The 26,234-nt window shown below is 46.8% G+C and overlaps 1 protein-coding gene across 1 annotated transcript in view; it reads left to right on the top strand.

Moving 5' to 3' along the window:
- Positions 1–26,234, top strand: part of SH3RF3 (SH3 domain containing ring finger 3) — a 1,766,125-nt gene that overhangs the window by 1,193,798 nt on the left and 546,093 nt on the right. Inside the window, exon 4 of the mRNA XM_069636866.1 lies at positions 9,383–9,736. Within this exon, the coding sequence (XP_069492967.1) occupies positions 9,383–9,736 (354 nt within the window). The remainder of the gene's footprint in view (positions 1–9,382; positions 9,737–26,234) is intronic.

Raw genomic sequence — 26,234 nt, 5'->3', positions numbered from 1 at the left:
AGCCAATAGCTTCCACAGAAGCACTGAGTGCCATTTTCAAGATGGAGCCCAGCCCTTACTGACTTACTGTGCTATACTTTTAAGTTTAGATATGATTGTAAGTGCCTTGTAATAAGTTGGACTTGAAGTGCAATGTCACAAGAGACACTGAGCAGGTGAACAGCCAGAGAAACGTTGTTCTGTGGGACTGGATGTTTAATGTCCAAATGAACATTAAGGAATTGAATACCCAATAAAAATGCTACATTGTTAGACCTGAATTCGAAAATCCCAAAACACATTGAGATATTGACCCTGTTTCATGTTGGGAGGCGAAAGCCAAAGTTCAGCAGGACATTCCGGTTATCCAACCCTGTCACCGCTCTGAGACAAAGATTAGAGTTCCAGAACACTTAAAGAATTGCAGAGGTTGTTGCTAGGAGGGTGGAGGGGGGCTGAGGGGGCTATAGCCCCGGGTCTTTTGGTGGTAGCCCTGGATAGAAGCTATGGGGCTACAACCAAAAGGCTTTGGCCAGCCCCGAGTCCCGCCAGTCCGGACATTAGCTTTGTCCCTGATCTTTTCCACACCTAACAACAACCCTGAGTTGATGATCCACGCTTTACATCTTACGCAAGACTGTCATAGTGGAAAAGTCAACTGTTTTTGCTTGGATTTCTTATCGATCATACATAAACCTTGCGATTGGTGGATCTCATCTGTCAATCATCAGTAGACACAGCACTGATATATGGCCCTGCTTCTTCTGAGGTGGCTTGAGTTGGAGTCCTGGTGGTGCTTTGTCTTAAAGCACAGCACCTAACCCATTTGTGCGCATCCAGAATAAGGTCTGAAGAAGAGCCATTTTGGATTAGAGAAAGTGTTTCTCAAATGCAACAACATTGCCGTGCCATTCCGGCAACCCAACCAGTGGATAGTCTCTCCAATCTAGTCCTTGTTCAGCCTTTAGTTGCCGAAGTTCTGCAATCACTAGTTGAGGACACAATGCCTGTATTGTCGAGGGATCCTGCATGGACCATCGCCACAGGCGCTGCTCTTTTCGTACAATGCTTAGCAGAGTGGTCTGCACCCGGCAGATTTGCAGATATTTTAGACTGCGCCTCCCTTGATCCCTGGGCTCTGCAGGTGCTTCGGTCTATGACTAATGATCCATCACCTTTGACTATGCTGTCTCGGTCTGATTGCAACAGTAGTCCAATACATTTGGAGAGCCAAAGGTGGAAAACCCCAGTTCTAAAAGAATAGCATGGTAAGACCTGTTAGATGGCCTGTAGCACTCATAACTTATCAGAAGCGTCTTTGGAAAGAATTGCCTTGTGGTAAAAACAACCAATGATATAAAAAAAAATCAAAAAGACTAAAACAATTACAATGCTCATACAAACTATGAGATTTCTTACTCTCAGGAGTCCTATACAATAAAGATGCCTGTACGTTTTCATTTGTAGAAGTCCGCTGAGTGCAGTTTGACACAAAATACGCTCTTGAAATTGGTTGACCTCTAAAGGAACCATCTCTTCTTCACTTCGGTCTTGAAACATGCTTCTGGAGGAAGAATGAGCCCCCCCTCTCAGACCCCCGACCATGGAGCACCTCTGCCAGAGTCAGATAGAAGGAGACACAGACAGAGCAATGCCTTGTCCTGTGTGTTGCTTCCAGATGTTTCTTATGCGTGAGCGCCCAAGATCCTAAGGGTTATCGAAGGAAAATGTTTTCAGATACGGGACCCGTTGCTCAGAATAGTAGAGGCAAACCTTTCCACTAGTCGTCTGTCTAAGATTGAGTGACAGCCGTACAGGTGCTTATTGAGATATCCGGCGAGAACAGCAGACTTTTAAATGCCTCCAGTTGATGGGTCCAGTGATCTGCTCACGCTCGCCTCGCACATTTCTAATCAATTGATAAAACATGCAGCGTGGAAACAGTACTTAAGAGAAAGATATTATTTGTGAAGAAATTCTCTTGATAGACCTATTTCTACATGTCACAGGTGCATTTGTAGCTGGGAGGTTTATTTATTTTATTTGATTGTTTTTTTATAACCCGCCTTATATCATACTTGAGTTTGGTTTCTAAGCACGGATCTGGGATTCGAACCTCTGTTGCTCTGCATGGTCTTGCTTCTGAGACCAGCGCTTTGCCCCTGTGCTATCCTCCGTTCTCTACAGCTCTTTCTGATGATGCACGGTGGCATGTTTCTGTGCAGTGTAAATCAGTGCCTAGTGTGCTTCATTGACTCGCCCATCGAGGGGCCAAGCTGAGGAGTCATATCAAATGTATATGTATGCACACCATTTGTTGGCAAAAGTCTGCATTTCAATATATACACCATCAGTTGATGACCACCTGAAATTAAAATTGTTTTACTTTTCCAAAAAAATGTTAGTTTTGTCAAAATTTCTAATTAAAATGGCTACTAAGTCAAAACAGTAGTCATCCAGAGTTATTGCTCGCCCGCTTCAGATTGGTGCCATTGCCTCAAAATGGGTAAGCTGGAGATACAGACTTATTGATATATCCAGAGCATTATTTAGGTTCTACATTTATTGCCCTTGGAGGGAAACTCTATATGAGCCTCACCTGTAGCTAAATAATCACACAGAAATTAGTAGTGTGTAAAACAACCCATGTGGGTAGGTCAGCTCTCCCTTTGTATACTAGAGGAGTCATTTCAAATCATTTTCATTTCTCTTTGCGGGGGTGAAGAGTTGTGTGATTTGCTTGACTTGAGTGACTGCACTGCTGTACTATGGGGTTGGAGGTAAGGTGGAGAAAAAACCTCCAGGAAATGCTGGATGTAATTCTGCCACCTCACAAAAAGTGCCAATTTTGAAAGAATTACTATCAGGGGTAAATCCACCAAAATCCCATGGAATCATATGGACTCCATGAATGGGGATTGACACTGCCATACCGCCACTTGTAAGCCAACGGTAATTCCACCAGACCAAGTGGCGATAACAGTAATTCCATTTAGTGGTATGAGACACCACGACACTCATAATGAGGCCCAAAGGCTTTCCCTTAGCCTCCTCCTTCTCTCTCCCCCTCCCCTGCTAGCCACCTCTTCTTGCTCTCTCGCTCTCCTCTAATTCTGCTCAGTTTCGCCGACTGGCTGCCTCGTGCACCTTCACAGCCTCACAGGTCCCAAGGTTCCTCACCAGTCTCTTGCACTTGCCCCCAGGCCTGGCACCAATGAGAGTGGTATCTCTCTGTACTTAAACCATGTTCTGATGGGACTGGGTGTTCTTCGTCCCTATTGCCCCCCCACGCGCTTCTATTTTGTTGCACCTGCATAATCTGAATGCACCATGCCTACTAAGATCGTTTGTCTTGTGTTCCCTATGTCTGCCCCTCCCATGCATGGTTGCGCTTTGAAACACTTGTGTATAAGCACATAATAAATAAACAATCAATCAAATGCCTGTCATTGCTTCTTTGTAGTCCAATAGAGACGTCCTATGAAGAAGGATCTGTTTGAGTGCTGTGACGTGAGTTCCTCTGTGAAAGGCACAAGATTAACTGATGCATTCATTCACTCAAAGACCACGGATATTTCCTTTTGTGAAGCAGCCACTTCAGCTTCTTTGTCACATCTACGAAAGTATGAAAAGCACTTTTCCAGGCTTAGTAACCATTTGAAATATATCACATCCTCTCCCGTATATCTACAAGGCACTCACTTATTTTACATAGAGATTTATCTGCTATGTCATCGTTATCACTGGTCAGGGGTACCAACATCTGAAGGCCCTTTTTATGCTGTGTGGAACACTAAAACGGCATTGGGGCAAGCAGGCACAGTGGAACGTGACTTGTTCGGCCCGCGAAAACGCGAACAGACTCATTCTGACGAATGCAGAGGCCGTGAACATCTATGCAACATCTATGCAACATCTATGCAAAATCAAGGCAAGCAGATTTTCTCAGCATCTATACATTTAGGGCCCGATTCAAAAATACACTTTGCACAGTTCCATGAATCAGGGTTTGTGTCGGCAGTGCAAAGTCACTTTTCAATAGTGCAAAGTCACTTTGAGCCATGCAAAAAATTCCATTAATCGGGCCCTTAATGCCTGATGGCATGGTGTGTTTCTGCATCGTTGTAGGAACTCCGCAGATGTGACAAAACATCCATGCCTCCAAGCATGGGTATTTTGATTGCCACATAATTGGATGCGTGTGTTGGATTAGTCTTGTTCCTGCAGGAAACAGGCACACTTCATGAAAAACAGTGGTGACTGGCAGCAGCCGTTACTGCAGTAGCAGCCGGCATACAAACAGTGGGAACCACACATGATCCTCTCTGCCACATCCGCATGCGCGTAGTAGAGATGCTTCTTGATCACGGCATGAATGCATGCAGTGAAAGCGATTTCCCCCTTATGCATGCTGTAAGTCCCCATTCCCTGTTGGCTGTCTGCAGAGCATGTTGGAATAGATGCAGGATCTGCAAGACCAATGGTCATGGGATTAGACTGCTTGGAGCCCACGGCCATTCCACATTCACTTCTTCTTTGCAACTCACCCTGGGTGAAGATTTCTCTGCCCAGCAATGCCAGCTAAGGTGCCAGGGCTGTAGTAAATTGCTGGAGGGATTGTAGTACGCCTAACGCACCATGTCATCTATGTGTAGCTTGGACTGGTTGCGGTCTATCCTGCCTTGTCCCAGAAGAAGAATCCTCCTGGCTTTGTAGTATGCCTAACGCACCATGTCATCTATGTGTAGCTTGGACTGGTGGGTGGTCTATCCTGCCTTGTCCCAGAAGAAGAATCCTCCTGACTTTGTAGTACGCCTAACGCACCATGTCATCTATGTGTAGCTCGGACTGGTGGGTGGTCTATCCTGCCTTGTCCCAGAAGAAGAATCCTCATGACTTTGTAGTATGCCTAACGCACCATGTCATCTATGTGTAGCTCGGACTGGTGGGTGGTCTATCCTGCCTTGTCCCAGAAGAAGAATCCTCCTGTCTTTGTAGTACGCCTAACGCACCATGTCATCTATGTGTAGCTCGGACTGGTGGGTGGTCTATCCTGCCTTGTCCCAGAAGAAGAATCCTCCTGGCTTTGTAGTACGCCTAACGCACCATGTCATCTATGTGTAGCTTGGACTGGTGGGTGGTCTATCCTGCCTTGTCCCAGAAGAAGAATCCTCCTGGCTTTGTAGTACGCCTAACGCACCATGTCATCTATGTGTAGCTTGGACTGGTGGGTGGTCTATCCTGCCTTGTCCCAGAAGAAAAATCCTCCTGGCTTTGAAGTACGCCTAACGCACCATGTCATCTATGTGTAGCTTGGACTGGTGGGTGGTCTATATTGCCTTGTCCCAGAAGAAGAATCCTCCTGGCTTTGTAGTACGCCTAACGCACCATGTCATCTATGTGTAGCTTGGACTGGTGGGTGGTCTATCCTGCCTTGTCCCAGAAGAAGAATCCTCCTGCTTTCTCTCACTCATGACATCACATGCAATGCATCTGTGCATTTCCCTGGCAAGGAGCCCCTGTTCATGCCTTGCTCGGATGGGACCCAGTTTAACGCTATTCACAGAAAGATGCCTAACACGAAATCAAAAGTGTCCTTCCATTAGGTGGGGATGAGCGTATCAGCCAGAAGACTCCAAGGAGTCTCAGAACCTTGTTCGTCTAAAATTTCCGGCTTCGAAATAATCCACTTGCCTTTATAAGAGGCAACGTTTCCCAGTGGAGTCTTTCCAAATATGTTACAATCAGTGGTAAGGATCCATTTTGGAAAAAAGGCTGGTTTCAGACCTATGTGTTGGAAGGCATCAGCTGTGGGTGTATGTGATTTCTTCGAAAATATTTCACCTAATGGAGATTTCATCAAATCCATTTCACAGAAAAACAAAATCTACTTTTTCTACTTTATTTTTATTGCGGGTGGAGATACCCCTGCCTCCCCCTTCTCTACTCTAACTTATACCCTTAACCAACACCCCACCTATTATGCATTACACATATACAAAATCTACGGTAACGATCGGTTGTGATGTTAATCTTGGATGATGTTGTTCTGCAGGCAGATCATGGATGCGTGAGTGCACTGGTACCGCTTGCCTTTGATAGTGTCACATGATCTCATGCCAGTTAGACTGGGGGACATGGCTGTAGGGGGCGTGGTCCTGGAATGGACTAAATCCTTTGTCGTAGGTACAGACCACAGTATCTTCCTTCCCCGTTTCCCTCAAGAACTTGGCCTCAGACACAGAGTCCTGCATTGTCCGCCATTGTCCTAACTGCGTCAATGCTACCCAATTAATAGTTCATCTGCAACCTACATTAAACAGCACTACGTTATTCCCGGACTCTCTTCTGGCCATTCATAGATGGATACAGTTCACTTATTTGAAAATGAACCCAGATCAGGCATAAATTATGGCCAAGCCGGCTTCTAATCATTGGATGTCTGGCCATCTCAATGGGTCGCCGGTCCCCAGCCAGCCATGCTAGTCAAGAACCTGGTGCCTCTCTCAGAGACAGACTTATGGCTGGAAGAACAGGTGAGCACTGTTGTGAAAAGAGGTTCTCAAAGTTTTCAGAACACAGAAGAAAATGTCCTTTCTAAGGTTTTTCTGACATTGTCCAACCTACTATTACTTGATTAGCTTCATCCATCTTGGACTGTGACAACAGTGTGTACCTTGGCTTGCCAGATAGACTTCATAGGCCGCAGAGTGCTGGGGCATGAGCACGTCAGACCTGCATTGCGCAGGCTTCATTGGTTTCCTGTTGACTGCAGAGTGACAGAGTGTCTCGGGAGGATAGCTCAGGGTCAATGTGCTGGCCTTGGAAGCAAGACAACACGGAGCACCACAGGTTCGATCCCCGGGTCCGTGCTTAGAAACCTCTGGGTATTAAGGGCGTTATAAATAACCTATCATATCGTAGCATTTAAGTTACTATGTTTGATGTGATTCTGGCCTGGTGTTTTTGGAGGGGCAATTTTGAATCCACGTTCCCACCCACTCCCTGAGATCAGAAAGCACCTCTAAAACAGAACTAGGGGGAAGGCTATATGAGCATACCGAATTCAGGAGCGCTTTGATAGCATCTTGCTTTCCCAGTATAAACTGCCCTTTATTTGTGACCGTCTTCCTGATTAACCCTAGGGCTAGGAAGCCACGCCAGTGGTGTCAGTGTGCTGGATAAAAACAACATATAACATATCATGACAGATGAGAACAAGTAACTACTGTAGTTGAGATAAAAGAGGCATGGAGGGCTCTCTGCACTCTGTACTTGTTTGGGATTGGGGCGTGTAAATGATGATATCGTTGCAGAAGCCGTGGCGACATTTCATCAAAATGAACATTCTCTCGCACCCTTTAACCAGAGTAAGACCCCGTGTGACCTTTGTCGCTGGAAATCGAATCACGTGGTGGGTGACCGCAATCACATCATGGACAATGTCATCGCTCAACCGCCGCCCTGGTGACATAACAGGAAGTGACATGAGTGTAGATACAAATATCCCACATCAAGTGCATAATAATAGAATACCACGAGCATCCCAGTTAAGCAAAAGGCCACAGATGAATATCATTTCCCACAATTCTACTCCAGTGGACCAAGTGGACCGTTTTACCTCTTAGACCGCTGTTACTGCCCCGGGCAGAACAAATACTGCCCACCGAGGTGCCAAGTATTTAGGCTGTAACATGGGTCCTAATGTCCAAGTTGACTGTTCAATAACCCCTTCACATCTCTGGAGGCCACTGCCTCACTGCTAATGCATTCATACTCTAGCACACACACACACACACACACACACAGCATTACATGCATTGACATTCATTCACATTCAGACACGCATGCACGCAAACACTTCTCGAAGCGTGCCTCACATCTGCTTCTGCAGTCTTCTCTCTAGGCAGGGCAGAATCAGGCAGGGCCAGAAAGCAAGGACACTTTCCAGTGATCGAAGGGAGCGGGAAGGGTCGGGAGCGGTGTACCACTAATTATTATTTTTTCTGTGTACCATTCCTCTACTTTTTACGACCATATTCACCATTCTATACAGAGGGTTTGTCCATTCATGTCCATGTGCACGTGCAAAGTTGAAAAGATCCTTAGGTACTAGGAACTATGACTATTGCAATGCCCTGGCCGCAAAACCTAGTCACATGTTGCACTATGCTTCCGCCTACCCTCACCCCTGCCGAGACCACAGTTCCACTACTTTTTTCAGTACACTTCTACCACTGAAACCTTGGCGTATCTGGGCACATGGGGTGGCGGGGGGGGGGGGGGTTTCAAGGCTTGTTGCTAACCAGCCCCAAGACCCCAGTGTGCGGGCCCTGAATGCCACAGCTTCTGCCATGCATACTCTTGCGGGCATTTCTCTACTCATAACAGCCTTTCCTTTCATGCAGTGGTGCCAGCCCAGCAGGACACAAAGGGGTGCACTTGGCATTAAGACAGCGCTGGGTGGGGGAACCTCGCCTCCCTGCCTGTCTTGGCCCCACCACTGATGTGACTAGGACACCAGTAATGCAAACAGAGACCCATCTCTCTTCTTCCCATCGGAAGGTCCCCAGGATGTGTGGGTCTCTTGGGCTGTTAAGAGAAGTGTAGGGCTTCCTTCTGGTTGGAAAGCAATGGGAAGTTCTTCACCTGTCTCTCCCAGCTAGAATAGAGTGGGGGCGATGCCACTCATGTCTGCTCCCCAGCCTGCCTCACACTGTCTCCTCTAACCCAACTGAGCAGACTTAGGGCGCACAAATAAATAATGTGATGTGGCATGCACTGCCATTAACCGCCCCCTTAATCTGTCACCTTCCCGGGGCACTAGAGTAGTACAGTTGACTAGCTACCTTTGTGTACTAGAGCCTAGATACCCAATGGTTTGGTGTGCTGAAACAAATGCAAAAATAAATAAACAAATGAAGAGTATACTCAGTCATGTGTTGTGTCTGCACCTTTCATGGTGTATGGTGTCTTGGCAACACTTGCTGGAAATAGAGCTACATGAGAAATGGATTCAATGAAATGTTGTTAATCTGTTGTTGAGAGGGGGGCAGCATGTGCTCCAAAGAGGCTTCTCTCAAACATTAGCACATTCACCCAGGGAGCGTCCCTGGTGGTGACACTATTTACCTTCACGTGGATACTGAGGGCTAATTGATATGACACCAATGTGCGGAGTAAATGAACCAGGGAAAAATCATTACAGGTAAGTAATCCTTTCTCATGTCTTGATTTTCAAATACAGTAGTGACTTACACAGTGGACCATGAAATTGGCTTTCGACAAGCAGAGTAAGCACAGACTGTATACTGCTCATTGAATCAGTGGGCCTTAAAGAGATTCTGTGTAGAGATGCCTAGCCTAATACTTTCTTCTCTCTTTACTCACATCTTGTGTGCAGCTCAACGAAACAGCGAAGCAGCTGATCGAGACGGACAAGGCACGCACAGCCGCCGCGTCAGGCTGCGATGTCCCATTGGTCCCTGACGCCAACGTGACAGTCAGCGTGACCCAGTGTTCCACGTTGAACAGCGCAGGGGCGGTCAGCGCCTTCCAGCGGCGCATCGACAGTAAGAAGAATGCCAAGAAGCGCCACTCCTTCACCGCCCTCAGCATGACCCACAAGACCTCCCAGGCCATGAACATCAGGCATTCCATGGAAATTAGCGCCCCTGTCTTGATCAGCTCCAGCGACCCGCGAGCTGCTGCGAGGATCGGGGAGTTGACGCATCTCTCCTCCAGTGCCCCAACCCAGGTAAGCCAGCAGACTCTACGGATTACGCTTGGGCAATGATTTGTAGCTATGGGTTGGACATCAATACATGTGTTTGTGCGTACCTCCCGAAAAGGGGTGCACTCTTCACAAGATCCAAGTCAGGCAACTGTTTAAGTGCATCTGTGGATTTCATGTTTATGTTTTCTCTTGGATGAACTCACAGCCTAACCTAATTGTTTCTTGGCACTCTTGGCAGGTTCCAGCCGGGGTTCCTCCTGGGTGCCCTATTAGTATACGCGTGTCGTGAGTTTTGCCCTGAACGACATCAGGTTGACTGCAATCCTTGCATCTTTTTGGAGGATATTCCTGAGAGCAATTGAAACAGTAGGTGCCTGTGATTGGCAGAGGGTTGGCGTGGGCAGAGTCTAGGGCTCTGTTGGGTGGGTCTAGTGAGAGCGTTTCTAGTAGATAGCTTGGGGCGGAGCCTTCCAGACATATCCATGCAAGGGTTAAGGAATTTTAAGGAGAGCCTGGCCTGCAACGCAAAGCAATGTATGCCTTGTGTGTGACTACTTGGCATTTCCTTAAGCCAAACATGGCCCTACCCGGAACGCCCTAAAACCTTTTGGAGCTGTTGATTAGAGAGGTGGAGAGGCACGCTTAGTGGGCCTTTACAGGTGTTCCTGCCACCTCTGGGTGTTTTCTTAATGAGGTAGAGGGGTGTGCCTCTTTGGAGTAAAGCTCTGGCCTAGAATTCAATATGGTGGGCGGGGAGGCACCCGTGAGCAGTTTGCCGGTCCGGTAACAACGGTACTGGCAATCTTACCGGTACCGTTGTTACCGGACTAGCAAACATATAATGAGGCCCAATGACTTTAATAACGAAAAAATATTGAATTAAAAAAAAATATATATGGGGGTGGTGTAAGGGGTTAAAACGGGTAGTGAAGGGGTTGAGGTGGGTTTAATAGCATAGGGAAACAGAGGGCTTGGAGGGAGGAACCCCCAAATAAATATTTTATAAAATTCGATATATTTTCCTTATAAAAGTTTCATTGTAAAATCATTCTCTGTAATTTAATTCGGTAAAATCATATGACGTCTAAATGAAAGGATCTCCTGCCAAATGAGTGGGACAAAATGGTGTGCCGCAAAAGTTGGGGGGACACACACTGTTGCCTCCCACTAAAATTACGCCCATGATTACAAGACACGCCGTTTTCCTGAAAGTGTAGTGCTCTCTCTGGCTGCGTCAGACCTATGTCAGGGGTCCCATGCCTTGAAAGTTCTTTTCCACACAGTACTTATATCAAAGACATTTCCCAGCTCCTCCTCCTCAAAGGAAGATCCCGATCTTCAGCTCCAATCCTCAGCCCCCCACTAAGGGGGGGAGTTCCACCCCCTCCTCCTTTGCTCCCCATCAAGCCATCTCTCCTTCACTTCCCTGATTCTCCTGATGTAGCTCCAGTTTCAATTCTCCTGCCCCGTGTTCTGGATGCCACGGCGGCACGCGGTACCCACCTCAGCCTATTACACACCCATTCCCCCTCCTGTACGCATGCCCTCCCCGCACCTCACCCCACCGCGCAGTGCAGCACAGTAAAGATCCACCACCATCTCAGGTATGTCTGACACAGCCTTACCTCGCTTTAGGTTGACACAAAGAATAGGATTAATCTGGATCATTCTAAATGGAAAGATTTGATGTCAGTTGTTGGTGCGTGCTATATAAATAGTTAATGCACCACTGTCTTGTTGCCTTTTGCCAGCTGAAAAGAGAAGCTGTTTTAAGGAGCGTTATTAGAGTTGCCGTCACTCTAATTTCTACAGGCATACTAAGCGCATCTTCCTCACACAGTCTTCTCGCAGTAAGGCCATCACCAGACTGGAAACTAGGCTTTCTCGCAAGTAGAAAACTAAGACATGGTCCTTCTCAGTCTAAACCTCAGTCCTCTGGAACTCTATGCCAGAGGCAATCCAGACTGCTCCAAGTCTTCTTTAGTTTAGAAAAGAACAGACGACCTGGCTCTTACAACAATACCTTGGTGTAACCTAGCTACGGCTATCTTGTGCACACCCTCGTCCATATATTGCTCTGTGATCATTATGAATAATGTTCACTCGATGACTTATTAAATACTCCCTACCAATGTTCTGCTGTACGCCTGAACTGCACCCCGTGGCAAACGAGCTAGGTTTGTGCTATACAAATGTATCATAACAATAAGGATATTATGCCACAGTTATATTTCCATAGAATGGTCGAGTTCTCTCCCTAGATGACATGGCACGGAATATGCCAGGGTTCACAATATATCATGGTTCTTAATATGGCATTGAAACGGCTCGAATTATATGATGGCTCTGATTGCACTGCGGCTTTGGTTATGCCATGGTCCAATCATACCAAGGATTTGATTTGCCTGTGTGCCTACTATGTGCCTCTTCTAATTCGGGAAGAGTTGCATTTATACAACAAAACAGAGCAATTGAACACATGGTTGCGGTGTAGTTATGGCAGGATTCTGATAACGACAGGGATCTGATTAGGACAGACTGTGAGTAGATTAGCACTCTAACTACACCAGGGCTTCATTTATTTGTTGGTGTTTTATATATTACGCTCAATACTGGACTCTTCAGTTTCTAAGGGCTGCACGGTATCATCTTGTTCCCAGGCCTATTACGCTACAGGGCATTTACAAGTGTTCCTGCCACCTCTGGGTGTTCTCTTAATGATGTAGAGGGGTGTGCCTTTTTGGAGTAAAGCTCTGGCCTAGCATCCAATATGGAGGGCAGGGAGGTGAACTAACATGGCGGGCTGGCTGCACCAGTTATGTGTCAGTGGCTGGTCTTTTCTGCCCCGTCCATGTTCTAAGAATTAAACGAACAGCGTCCAGCTCTCAATCTTGAACTCTGCAATTTATATCACACCATAGGGAAACTCGTTGCGCTCTATAATACACCAATAACATAACATATCACGCGCTATCATCGCAACCTATTTATGCCTTATCAGCTTCTATCAGACTGGCATTCTGATTACAGAGGTGCTCAGTTCATGCAAGGGCTCGGTCCCTGCACTACCTCTGGTGATGCAGGTGCTCAGTTCATGCAAGGGCTCTGTGCCTGCACTACCTTTGGTTATGAAGGTGCTCAGTTCATGCAAGGGATCTGTCCCTGCACTCCCTCTGATTATGCAGGTGCTCAGTGCATGCAGGGACTCTGCCCCTGCACTACTTCTGGTCATGCATGTGCTGCGTTCATGCAAGGACTCTGCCCCTGCACTACCTCTGGTTATGCAGGTGCTGAGTTCATCCAAGGGCTCTGCCCCTGCACTACCTCTGGTTATTCGGGTGCTCAGTTCATGCAAGGACTCTGCCCCTGCACTACTTCTGGTCATGCAGTTGATGCGTTCATGCAAGGGCTATGCCCCTGCACTACCTCTGGTCATGCAAGTCCTCCGTTCATGCCACGGCGCCGTCCCTGCTCTACCTCTGGTTGTACAGGAGCCTTGTTCATGCGCAGACCCTGATTTTGTTAACCTTTAACTTTGGCAGGGCTCTGCTTGTGCCACGGGTCTGTCTATGGCATGGTCCTCACTATGATAGTTATTTGTTATACTAGATTTTCCAGTATACCACGGCTCAGTGTCTTTCCTTGATACTGAAGGTCGTGTCCCTTTACACTTGGGAACTGCCAGCATGTTGCCTGTATGGGATGTTGCTATTAACACTTACATGCTTGCTGCACAGAAGCCAAGGGGCCAACCGGGGGCACAGGGGGCATGTGTTCTACTCTCAGTGTCTCTACCTAATGAAATCCCACGCTTCATCTCCACGTGCCTCAGTTATTGTGCCTTTTCTGCCAAAAAATGTCAGCACTTAGAAACTGACCCGCCTCGACCAGCCAAAGGTTTTTCGCCCTAAGTCAATAACTGGGCATTTACACTTTACAAATGCATCAATCCTCCCAGGTCGTGTCACTCAGTTAATCATTTAATAAAAGGCTGTTCTTCATAATCGTGTTCCTCCTTTACATGTCTAGTGCCAAAATGCTGCTTAAATGGCCGAAGCGGCACTGTAAACGGAAAGGTTTTTGAAATTATTATTTCTTTGCAGGTAGTTATTCATGCACATTAAAAGATACATGTTTACTTCTTCCTATCAGGCCGTTTCTTACTGTGCTACTACCGGACCTTAGGGTGGCCAGACGTCCAGGTTTTCCCCGGGACAGTCCTGGGAAATCACCCTACGTCCCCGGTGTTTTTTCATTTTTGAAACTCCGTCCCGGGTTTGGGTTTGCATGTTTGGGGGGGGGGGCTACTCTTTCACAACACTTTCGGAATTTTGGAATTGGAGGTTTAACTCGAACCCCCAACCTCTCAGGTACAAGTCAGAACACTTACTGACTGTCCCACAGAGACTGGCTCAGAAAGTGTTGTACGGCAAGCCATGTAATATCAATTAGAGCTCACGCTCGTTTTGAAGTAACATACCACGATTCACAGACAAAACTGCACAAATGAGATCATATACAGTTTATAGAAAGGGGAAGTGCTGGAAATATGGTTGGGAAGTGGTTGTGGGGGCGTGTTGGGGGAGGAGCGGTAATTGGTGGGCTGCGATGGGGTAGTCCCTCTTTTATGTTGTTGGCCGTCCCGGTTTTTTGTTTTGAAAATCTGGTCACCCTACAGTACCGGTGCAAATGTGCAAATACATCCATGGAGCTGTGCAGGAGAGAGCAGGGGCAAACGTTTCTACGTGTTTGTTTCTTATTTTTTGTTGAGAGCATTTTTACTCCTCATTTTCTATTTTTGGGGAGTATTTGCCTATTTATGCAGAGTAAAAGTGACCGGTAAACCTCTTATCTGTAGGGCTGGGTCTGGTGAACATCCCTGTGGTGCTATTCGTGCAAGTGCACACATCCAGTTTGAGAATGGGAAAAGGTTAACTAACCAGTGCTATATTCAGGTGGGAAAGCACGTTTTGCACTTTTACTGGTTTCCGACGTGGACAGCTTGGCCGAGGCCTTGGCACAGTTGTTGCTTTGGTGTTGCAATGGTGGTGGGTCAGGAAGACTTCCTTCGGGAAGTCTTTGGATGCCTGTGCGAGGACCCAGCAGTGAAGGAACACAAGCAAGCCCATTTGTCAGGTTCCCTCAAACAAGTGCCGCCATTGCCACCAGCCAGGCCGCACGTGCGCCAATACTGTGGCATGACACGCCAGTCACGCCACTGCCAGCCAATGGAAAGATGCAAGAAAATCATGAACATGTTAAACAAGAGATTGTATGTTCAGCGTGATACACGTACAGATCTATGGAAACAGGCGCTTCTGGGTCAACACGTGCTGGCTAAAAGCACTTCAGAAATCAAATAGGTCAATTGCATAGACCGGAAATTCCCGCTTCTCCCATTTCTTTTTTATGACTGCCGTCCTTGGACTTTTCATGCGGATGAAGTTCTGTCACCGCTGAACTGCCCACCCTATACACTTAGAAAAAGATCGGAGGTCAGGAAACCCAGAATTGTAGTATCTTTTGTTTACAATGCAAGGTAAAAATGTCTGTCTTTTTGTCCGAAGTCTGCCTCTGGTCCACAGCTTCGAAGCATGTGAAAAAGTAAGGAAGAAATGAAGGTACCTGCCTGACTTCACTGCTTATGCTTACCCAAGATTCTGGGGAAAAAAGCGCAATCAAGTCGTTGGCGTTGTTTCCTTGATATCATTGGCCAAGAAGACTGCAATGACATGTCTTAAGCGGTTCTATGTCATATTTCTGCATTTTAAAGCCTGAACACAAAAAAAACGAATTATTTTTCCTGTTTTTGTGTAAAATACAGACATATTACATACTGTCCCCCTCCTTCCCCATCACCTCCTGCTGTTTGGTTGATTGGGGTGGGGAGGTCCCCCACCGATCTCCCATTTCCCCACCCACCACCCTTTTCCCACCTCAACACACGCCCCCTCTCCACACATATGCACAAAGATACATACACGCACACACACCAGACAAAAACTCACCTCTCACTCTCGCAACGAGTCTACTGGGGCTCAAGAGTTTGTCAGCCCATGCGTGCACTCGTGTCCGGCAGGAACGTGACAGTTCGATGAAGAAAGACCGCGCTATGGGGTCATGGAGCGGTCTTTCTAAATCTGTCATTTTTCCTTTTGGAAAAAAGAAAACTATCTTTTGAGCCAATACCGCCTTAAGCGGCATTCACTAGTGTTATGCTGAAGCACATTATTGGCATTGGAAGGTACCATGGTTACTGTTAGGTTGTACTTGGAAAACGCCAAGCCTGCCACCGGCACGGCCTCTTGGCACAGGGAGCTGTCAGCCATGTGGCTTTCCTAGCTGCTTCCTTCACTGCTGTGTCCCCTGTGTTTGGTACCCCTGAGGAGAGTTCTTTGGCTGTGCCGATACTACCACCGTTCCAGGAATGCTATCAGTTGTAACTTGGTAACGCACGACGGCGCGCATGGATGCAAGCTTGTCTGTGGTAAAGGACGTTTGGATGCCATCTTGGTAATGGATCCAGGGTGCAAAATGTGCACTTGCCACTGACCATTGGCTAGTGACATTTGACTCTCGGCGAGTCAGAAGTGGTGTGCAGTGTGTATGTATAGAATTGAGGTGGCAAGTGGCTTTTTATGGCCAGCTAGTAGCTTTTAACTTGATTCTGTGCCCCCTGTAAAGACCCTTGATTACGAAATGTGTTGCAAAAAAATATATATCACTCAGCCCATGGCTGCCCTTTTTCGAGGTATTCCACGCAAGAATGAAGGCACACGTGGATGGTCTGTGTGTGTGAATTCTGACTATGGAAAGTGTTTCAACACATATTAATATCAGATCTGTCCTGTGATTGAGTCTGGCTGCCCAGTGCCCGCCAGGTAGGGATACTTTCCCCATACTTCCCTCTCTCATGTAGAGGCTCAGACAGACTTGTAGGGCAGTGCCCTTAGGACTGTACCCCCAGGACGGTTTTGCCTGGCGATGCGAGCCAATGTGGGCCTATTTAACGACTTACAGCCTCATTGCTGGTTCAGAGGTAAAGGTAAAACATGCAGAATTTGCAAACACTGCAGTTTTTACTGCCCCATCAAAGTCCAAGTATCGAACCTGAAATTCTTCAATTCCAACTGCTTTTGTGTAGCGGTAACTAACACCACACAAAAACATGAAAGAAAGTGATATTACCATATGATGTAATATACCAGATGCAGTAATGTGGCATTTTCCCATGATTCTTATGGCACTGCAAAATGGGGAATAACTGAAAGGTCTGCATGAATCAAAATCCTGCAGACTCTTCAAATTACCACAAGCTTACCGCATGCGGTCACAGTAACTTCATTTGGCAGTATTTTCAGGGGAAATACCACCACACTCGTGTCTAGGCACTGGTGGTGCAGATGGATGGTTTGACCAGTGTTGGAGGTTCAGGGTGCACTAAAAGGTGCAGTTTGATATGATTTCCCAAAAATGCTCTACAAGAAACTACTCAATTTCTTGAAAAAAATCAGGATTTTTGATTGGGGGAGCATTTTTCTTTGGATGTGTACTATGTGTCCCCGTCCGACTCTGGCCCAGTGGGAGCTTGGACAAGATGGCTTCTAGCCTAGAGGAGGTTGGCAGGTGGGGGGAGTTTTTGTTGTTGTTGGTGCTTCCCCCTTAAATCTCGCAGCCTCGGGCATAGCAACCACAGGTGCTGGGAAGACTGGGAGGGTAAAGATGGTAGTTTAGTATTGGGCGCCCCCCTTTATGGTTGCAAACTTGGAGAAAGAGTAGAACGGAGAAGCCGAAACTGAGAATTCTTACCTTATGATGCAAACTGCAAGTGCTGTTACACACCACAGTGCGCGTTGAAAAGGCTATTGACTGTACATCCAGGCATGTGAGAAAAAATGGGTCTCGTTACGACAATTTTACAATTGTTGGCACTCAGACCCACTGATTTACCGCAGGATTGTGAATGGGCGTAACAGTGGAGTTGCTCCTCATTTTTGGAGTCCACAGTATTCCAAAGGGATTTAGTTAGATTTACTGCAAGCTGTAGTTCTGCTAGTGTAAATCCAATTATTTGGGGGGTGGGGGGTAAAATGGCAGCTAAGCACTGGAGGTAAATCAACTTCACCTCTATTCTTGGGATTTGGTAAAGTGGTGGTAACGGAATTGCTGCCCTTTTATCACCATTTTTACCCACATTACCAAACCAGTAATGAACCCCACTGTATGTTACATGCTGAATGCATTGCAAAACTAGTTCAGTAGCCTCATTACGAGTTGGGTGGTAAATCCCCTGGAATACCACCCAATGGAATTACTGTGACCGCCACTTGGTCTGGTGGAATTACCGCCAGATTACAAGTGGCGGTGCTGGAGTTAATCGCCATTTTATTTGAGTCAATTTGACTCTATGGAGCTTTTTTGGCAGAATTACCACCAGCTGATTTTGCTGATTTTTTGGCGGAAAGTGGGAGGATTAGTGGTAGGATTTACCTCCAGCATGATGCTTAAGGTAAATCTCCCACTCCAGGACCATACTCGCAATATGGCGGTGCGGGAAAGGTGTTGGTTATTCCATTACTGCAAATTTTTGCCTGCACCGCCATACTTGTAATGAGCCCCCATGTTTAATCCCAAAGAAGTGGCCGGGTGAGCAGTTTCAGCTAAACTTGCATGATGCGTTAGATGGCAAAGGCTTGCATCAAGTATGCTGTCATATTGAAGGCCAGCAAGAAAAGAAACTTGACAGCAAATGGCTGCGAAGAACATCTTTACTTGGCTTATAGCTGCCAAGTGTTTTAAATTGCCAAATACAGTTACTCCAACACATACACTGTATTCCCCATGTAATTAATGGTCTTGTCCAAACATGACTTTTGCTGTAGCTTTAATGGGATGGTACAATAGCAGTACTCTCCCTTCCACAACAATAAACCCCATCACTCTAGTGTATAGTCTGACCGGGTGTACGGTTATCCCAGCTGTTGAACCTCTTTTTTGCATTCCCCTCTTCCTACCCTAACCTTTCCCATCTCCCCTTTTCCTCATAGCATTCTGTAATGGATGTTTTCTCTTTGGGGCACAGTAATAGTGTTGCCCCATTGGCACCACTTCAAATCAGTTCTGTAGGCCACAGCATCGCCCTAGGAAGAGTTGGTTAAGGGATATGTATGTGGTAAGGGATATGTATGTGTTCCTTAACCCGGGAGCAAACACTTATTTGGGAGTTTCGCAATACTTCGTTTTACCGTTAATGCACATCGCAATCAATGGACATCATTGCGAGGTCGATGGTAAGCGGGCAGTGCTACCGGCGGGTTGCCGCCATCCTCGTAAGACCGTTTTCCAACATTCCAACTGGCACCCTTTCCATAACCGCCAGACTACGAGAATGCCTCGTAGAGCACCAAACCCTGCAGGCATGGTTTCCACGGAAGCACTGTGGCACCGTTTGCTTTGGTGTCCTCATTCCCGTAGAGTCCTATAGGACTCCGTAGGAATGGGGACTTACAGTTCCAGCCGCATGACATCCTGGGCCGCCAGGACTTGTAATATGATATGATATGATAGGTTATTTATAACGCGCTTAATACCCAGAGGTTTCTAAACGTGGACCCGGCGATAGAACCCGTGGTGCGAGCGTCGTCTTGCTTCCAAGGCGAGCGTGTTGCCCCTGAGCTATCCTCCCGAGAGCTATCCTGGTGCCAGCGGGAAATTACAAGTCCTGGCGTCCCAGGATGTCAGGCGGCGGGAATTGTAAGTCCCCATTCCCGTGGAGTCCTATTGGGCTCCACGGGAATTGGGACACGGAAGCACCGGCACCGTTGCAGACGGTGCCAGTGCTTCTGTGAAAATCATGCCTGGAAGGTTCGGTGCTCTACGAGGCATTCTCATAGTCTGGCGATTACGGAAAGGGTGCCGGTAGGTTGCTTCTGGCACCCTTATTTCCAGACCGCCATACGTGCAATGAGGCCTAATGTATTTCAAATGTCATCACGTGTGAAGGCTAACTTTTTTTTACTGATTTTTGTTTATCTTTCTTTTTAATTGATTTCAAAATCACAGTATGAAGGCTGACTTTATGTTACTGATTTTCATTTAACTTTCTTTTTATTGATTTCAAAATCACAGTATGCCATTAAATCTGGGCTACTTAGACTGATCGAAAAAACAATACAAGCCAGCAGTTTACATGTTACTGGCAAGTCATCATTTGTAACACCAAGCACAGTGCATTTCTGTAAGCAGTAAGGGGCTACAAAATTGGTAATCGCGGAGTAACAGGGGGTGCTGATATTGGTACATAAGTTAAGTAATTTCAGTTCTTGAGCTTTATGAATTGGGGCAGCCATATACTGATGAAAACATGACCAATAGTCTGTTGGACTAGCGGACAGAGACACAGTCACATAGCGTCATTTCTTAACTCGTTTCACCGGGTAAGGTTATGGAGACTTTGGGCAACAGTAGGGGTACAGCCTTTAAGCCAACATTTTACAATCACCGATTTATCCTAAAGACAGGCACTATAACCACCATCTTGCAGACTGGCTTCTGAATCCCCTGTAAGCAGCCCAGTAGCCATGTTTATGGAGAATGTCTGTCTTTGCTTCTTCTGCATTCACTTCACCATACATTCCCTCTGCCACTTTGACCTCTTCTCGCTGCTTCTGTTTTTCCCTTCTTCCAACATTCCCTTTGTCATTAAAGTGCGAGACCACCTGCAACCCCTCTTCCCGAACCCATATTCTTCCCCTACCTCATCAGTGACCCCCCAACCCTAACAGCTAGCAATAACCCCATCCATTGCCACCTTGGCAATGCCGGTGATGCAAAAGTAAGACAGAAGCAAATGCAAGAAGTAAATGTCTGAAGAGGTAATTCTAGACGTGATAAGTGTAGAAGACATTTTCTAGGCAAAGTAAAGGGGGGGGCTACAATTCCTGGTAAAATGCCCATGGAAACCGAGACTGTTTCACATACCTCTTTCCAGAACCCATATATTGCGGGGCACGACCCGGCCGTGCACAAGACCAAGCCGCGGTCATCACGACATGCTGGGCAGTCAGTACCCTAGGCCGTGAAAATCGAGCAAGCTTCAGCAGAGTATTACACTACTGGTGGGAACATTTACATTATACAATTCAATGGTCTTATTGGAGGGAGGCGCGTTTGACGTGCATAGTTGCAGGTTTGCATGGGGCATCAGTAAGGCGGTGCCCTAAATCATCTTCTTGTGCCGTTGTGCATTGGGGGCGACAGGGACAATGCCAGTCAATAAAGAGAGGAGTGGGGTCTAGAGCATCCTTAACATTGCTGACCCTGGTGTGGAAATGTGGTTGTGCAGTGCAGTGATTTTTTTTTATCATTAATAAGTGTCAGGAAGCAGCCTCTGATCCAGCACACACGTTTGAGCTATTCAGTGGGCCGGCAGGGGAAACCGATGTAAACAAGATGGCGTACATGAAAAAACAACCTGAAATGGCGCACCTTCGCTAGATCAAGGAGAATTTCCTTTCATTTACTAAGCCTCCTGGGAGGAGGTAGACAGGAGTAGTTAGCAGGTGGAATCTTTGAAATGAAGCGTCGCTGCCTGGGAACACGCTGTGTCGCTGTAATCTCTCAGCAGAATTTGCATGCTGTATCCGGGATGCGCGGTACGCCAAGTGAGACCCATTAAAAATGAGCACTCCGCTCTCGGAAGTAATCATGCCTGTCTATCAAGCAGACTTTTGCAATGCGCTCTCAGAATGGATGCTCTCTAACAACCGAGAAATGCTGCAGGCTGGCGATAAAGCCCTGCATCGATTGTGTTAGCAACGTAGTAGAGAAACGAGGTGCGTAGCTGAGCTTCCCTCGGTTGCCGAGGAAGCCCCGCTGGTACTAATGGCGCCTGGGCCTCTGATTGCAGAGGTTCTCTCTGCATTCAACCCAGGACCGGTGCAAGGAACTTTGCCACTCTAGGCAAAAGGTAATTGTGTGCCCCCCCTCTGCCCCCAGCACTGCCACTTCAGATAAATGCAGTGCCCTCACATAGTGTGAATGACCTACAACATTCCCTTTACTCCTACTGTTGAAAAATTTCTTTTGACACAATGGCTGGAATAACGTGATGCTTGTTACTTTTTACCATACACAAGAAACAACACAGGATCTTGTGTTGATGATGCCCTTATTAGGCAAACTCATATGTTTGTCCTCTACTGACTGTGGTCTTGGAAGCTAGCAGACAAGCATACAGTGGAGTAACTTTGCTGAAAATGTTTTGGGGGACATGACATCTGATGAAAAGGTGCCCCAGCCAAATGAATGGGGACAACATGGTGTGCCATGAAAGTTGAGGGGGGACAAACACCCCTGCACCCCCTAAAATTACGCCCATGCAAGCATATGATGTATCCTCTCAATGGTACTTTTTCTGCAAAACTCTGCTTTTTTTTAATAACACAGAGATGCACTTTACATAATTGTAAAAGTAAATTCCACAGAACATCTCTCATGGTCCGGCAGAAAGAGAATTTGCCATAACAAATAGAATGGAACCAAAGAGGAACAGTCAAGCATGACCACCCGCACCCCACCGCACATGCCCAAACAGTACTGCATGGGTAGGATCTCTGCACGCTTCCCCCTCCCACAAAAGGCAGAGAATAGGTAACAGTGTTAAGCTTCCATCAGGCATCAACGTGTACAGCACCAGCGTGACATTACACGGGGACTTAAGAAACAGAAACAACACGGGACACAGAAGAGCAAGTGTCCTTCTGACATAGATGGTACAGCATGTGCTACAACCTTGCAAGTCTCTGCGACTGCGAACACTGGCAGCACTACAACTTCTCTTGCCTCGTACACACAGAACAGAAAACAGCATGAGCATCACTCCAATAAACCCCTCGCAAAATAAACATGCACAGGATGTGCAACCACTATGCAACTTTCCTGTGCAACCATTATGCAACTTTCCCACTGTTAGGTGCGTCCAGTTGTGGCTAGTGTATTTTTTAAAGTGAACATGCATGTTTTTCCTGACCAGAACAAACACAGATGTTTTGGGGCTCACCCACAAGACAGTTTGTAAAATAATGCATTAAAATGGCGATTTGTATGGCACTGGTTACGCTTGACGTCTGTGAAAAGCCAAAGAATTTCCCATCAGTTCTTTGGGTGGTCACGTTAAATATTTCAAAATTATCAAGGTTGTTGCCCACAGTACGCAGAAGCACTTTGGAGCACATTTTCATGCTGTCCATTCCCAAATAAATTTCTGTGCCTTTGCCACAGTATATGTCAGCAAATAACATGTTTTCATACATTGTGTGCCCAACTAATAACATCAGGACTGTCTGAACAATATTTGCCATCATTGACACTGTAAAACATATGTTCATGCTTGTAGCGCCGAAAGATTATTATAAGGCCGGTCACACTTATATATGCTAATGGTGACTCCCCTGTCATTCTGCTTTTGCCCAAAACATATCACAGTTACAACAATATAGGCCAGTTTCGCCCCCTTATGTTGCTTGTGCCCAAAGAATATCATGTGGCCAGTTACATTCACATATGCCATCACGACCTAATTCACTAATGCTACTTATGCCCCATGAATATTATGAGTACAGTTACAACAATGTATGCCTGGGTTGAGCCCCTTTATCTTTCATTCTGCTCGTGCCAAAAGAATATCAGGCAGCCGGTCACAACAATAATATATTTCCATGCTGATCCCCTTGGCTGTCCTGCTTATTTTGCCCAAAAAAAACAACATGATGCTTAAGTAAATGTATGCCAGCATTTGTATTGTAAATCACATGTTCAAGCTGTTTTTGCCTATTCTCTGACACATTTGATTTTCTCTGCCCAAGTTGTAATGGAGCGTCAGTTTCAGAATTTTAGGACTCACCCGATCAGGGATGTACTGGGAGTGAAAAGGGACAGTGGACATTCTTTTCATAAGGGCCCCATAGTACACCGTACAAACAAGCTAAACCCCTCTAAATAGGGCTTGGGGGTTCTCATACAGTAAAATGTAGACAAATGAGTCGAAATGGTGAATTGTAAAGCACATTTGTCCTATTAAGGATTACAAAAAAGAAAATCATAGCACAAAACATTCATATGACATTTGTTAGAGTGAGGAAGAACATACAGGAGGCTTTATTTATTTATTGGGTATTTATAATGCGCCTCTACAACAAAACAGTGTTTCAAGGTGCATCAAAACAAGGGAGGGGATGGTAAATGGAGGAAGAAACATAAAAAATAACATTCCTAATAGGCCATGAGACAATTTGGATCGTGCAAGTGCAGTAACGTAAATAAGGGGAGAGGAGGAGGAAGGGAAGTACAAGACTGGGAGGAAGGAGTAATGCTCAGGAGGGGGGGTACATTAAGTGCAAGTGAACAAGACCATACCCAGCACAAGGCTGGAATGAAGAGCGACATTGCAACGGATACAAGTTGGGAAAGCCTCAACCTGTGGTGCAGTGGGCAAGAGCAAGTATGCATGTACAATTAGGTAAAATGCAACAAGGAAAGCCTCACCCTGTGGTGCAGGGGGCAACAACAAGTATGCATGTACAAGTAGGTAAAATGCAACAAGGAAACCCTCACCCAATGGTGCAGGGGGCAACAGCAAGAATGCATGTACAAGTAGGTAAAATGCAACACGGAAGCCCTCACCCAATGGTGCAGGGGCAACAGCAAGTATTCATGTACAAGTAGGTAACATGCAACAAGGAAACCCTCACCCAATGGTGCAGGGGGTGTACAAGTAGGTAAAATGCAACAAGAAAAGCCTCACCCTGTGGTGCAGGGGGCAACAACAAGTATGCATGTACAAGTAGGTAAAATGCAACAAGGAAAGCCTCACCCTGTGGTGCAGGGAGCAACAACAAGTATGCATGTACAAGTAGGTAAAATGCAACAAGGAAATCCTCACCCATTGGTGCAGGGGGCAATAGCAAGTATGCATGTACAAGTAGGTAAAATGCAACAAGGAAACCCTCGCCCAATGATGCAGGTGGCTACATCAGTCGGCAGGCGCTGGAAGGTAAAGTGCAGCTTTGGCATGCTGCAGACATCAGTGGTGACAGCTAGGTCAGATAAAAGAGCAGCGCAGGGCTGCGAGTGTCAATCCAGTGGTCACAAGTATGTCAATACAAAGTACAATACAGGGCTGCAAGTGACAGTCCAGTAGTCACAGGTAGGTCAGTACAAAATACAGTGCAGGCCTGCGAATGTCAATCCGGTGGTTAAGGTAAGTAAGATACAGGAGGAGCAGGTACAGAACGGAAAGCCAGGTATCATCGTGGCGCAGTGGTTTAAAAGGAAGCCTCACCACATGGTGCGAGGGGCTGGTATGCCGGGCGAAATAGGTGCAGCGCGATGATCAGATGGGGCCAAGTCCAGAAGGGCCTTACTAAGAGGTACAGGGGGGCTGCGATTGCTGACAGAGCTAGTGCGCTGAGGATAGGAGATGCTCCATGGTAAGACTGTAGAGGTATGGGAGGGAGGAGAGGGGGGGTTCAAAGGGACAAGAAAAAGTGGTAGGGCAGGAATAATGCTGTACCAGGGAGTGCTAGTGAGAGAGGGGGAAGAGGTGCTGACACAGCATCAGTCAAAGAGGCCAGGAAGGAGGCAAACTAGGGGGGAGTGTAAGAGGGTAATGATGGGACATGGATGAAGTGGGGCAAGGAGGGCAGAAACACCTACCTTAGAGCTTATTACAGTGGGCCTGTGCGCCCAAACCAGAAACATTGCAGGGCATAGCATTAGGATGCACCTGCAGTACACTGAGGCACCTAATTCGAACCCATTGCATGGCCGCAATATAGGGCGTGAGGAGCAACATTAAGCCTAGCGTATGGAATGCGGACAGTATTGTTACAGCGCACTGTTGTGCTTTCAACAGCAGACATGTAAACTTCCGGTTTTGGGAACATGCTAATTCGGGAAGCCGGTATCATATTAAAGATATTGGAAGCATCCGTGTTGCAGCGTGCCGCCACAGCCAGATGTTGATCGTCGCACCAGCGGGGTATGACATTCAGGTGAGGCCAGTTAGTAGAGTCAGACGACGGAAGGCATTTGGAAGTAGGTGCAGCGAGCGGTAGAGGTGCCAGGTAGGGAGGAAGGGGGAAGGAGGCAGGAGGGTGGAATCGTTAGGTTAGCTGAAGAACAAGCAGTGCATAAAATGTCTCGCTGATTTGTGGATGCAGGTAGTGGAGCTGCCAAGTGGGTGCGGGATGCAGCGGCCACCAATGTGTGTCAAGTGGGTGCAAACAGGCTCACAGGAGTGGGTGATTGAAGGGCTTAAAAACCTTTTACCTGCAGAGATGAGCAAGTAGTCCGGATGTAGGGACAGAAGACACACACTCGCAGGATTCGCCGAAGTATGGCGTGCAGCATTGGCCTCGGGTAGCCAGGCCTCCAGAGCCAGACAGGGAAAGACTGGGGCTGCAGCCTTGGACCTGTGCATTATAGCTGGGCCCAGCTATGCCTCCCAGCTCGTTAGTGA

The sequence above is a fragment of the Ambystoma mexicanum genome, chromosome 7p (assembly GCF_040938575.1).
Source record: "Ambystoma mexicanum isolate Mex_15411 chromosome 7p, UKY_AmexF1_1, whole genome shotgun sequence".
Taxonomy (NCBI): domain Eukaryota; kingdom Metazoa; phylum Chordata; class Amphibia; order Caudata; family Ambystomatidae; genus Ambystoma; species Ambystoma mexicanum.
This window is presented reverse-complemented; position numbering and strand designations above follow the sequence as displayed.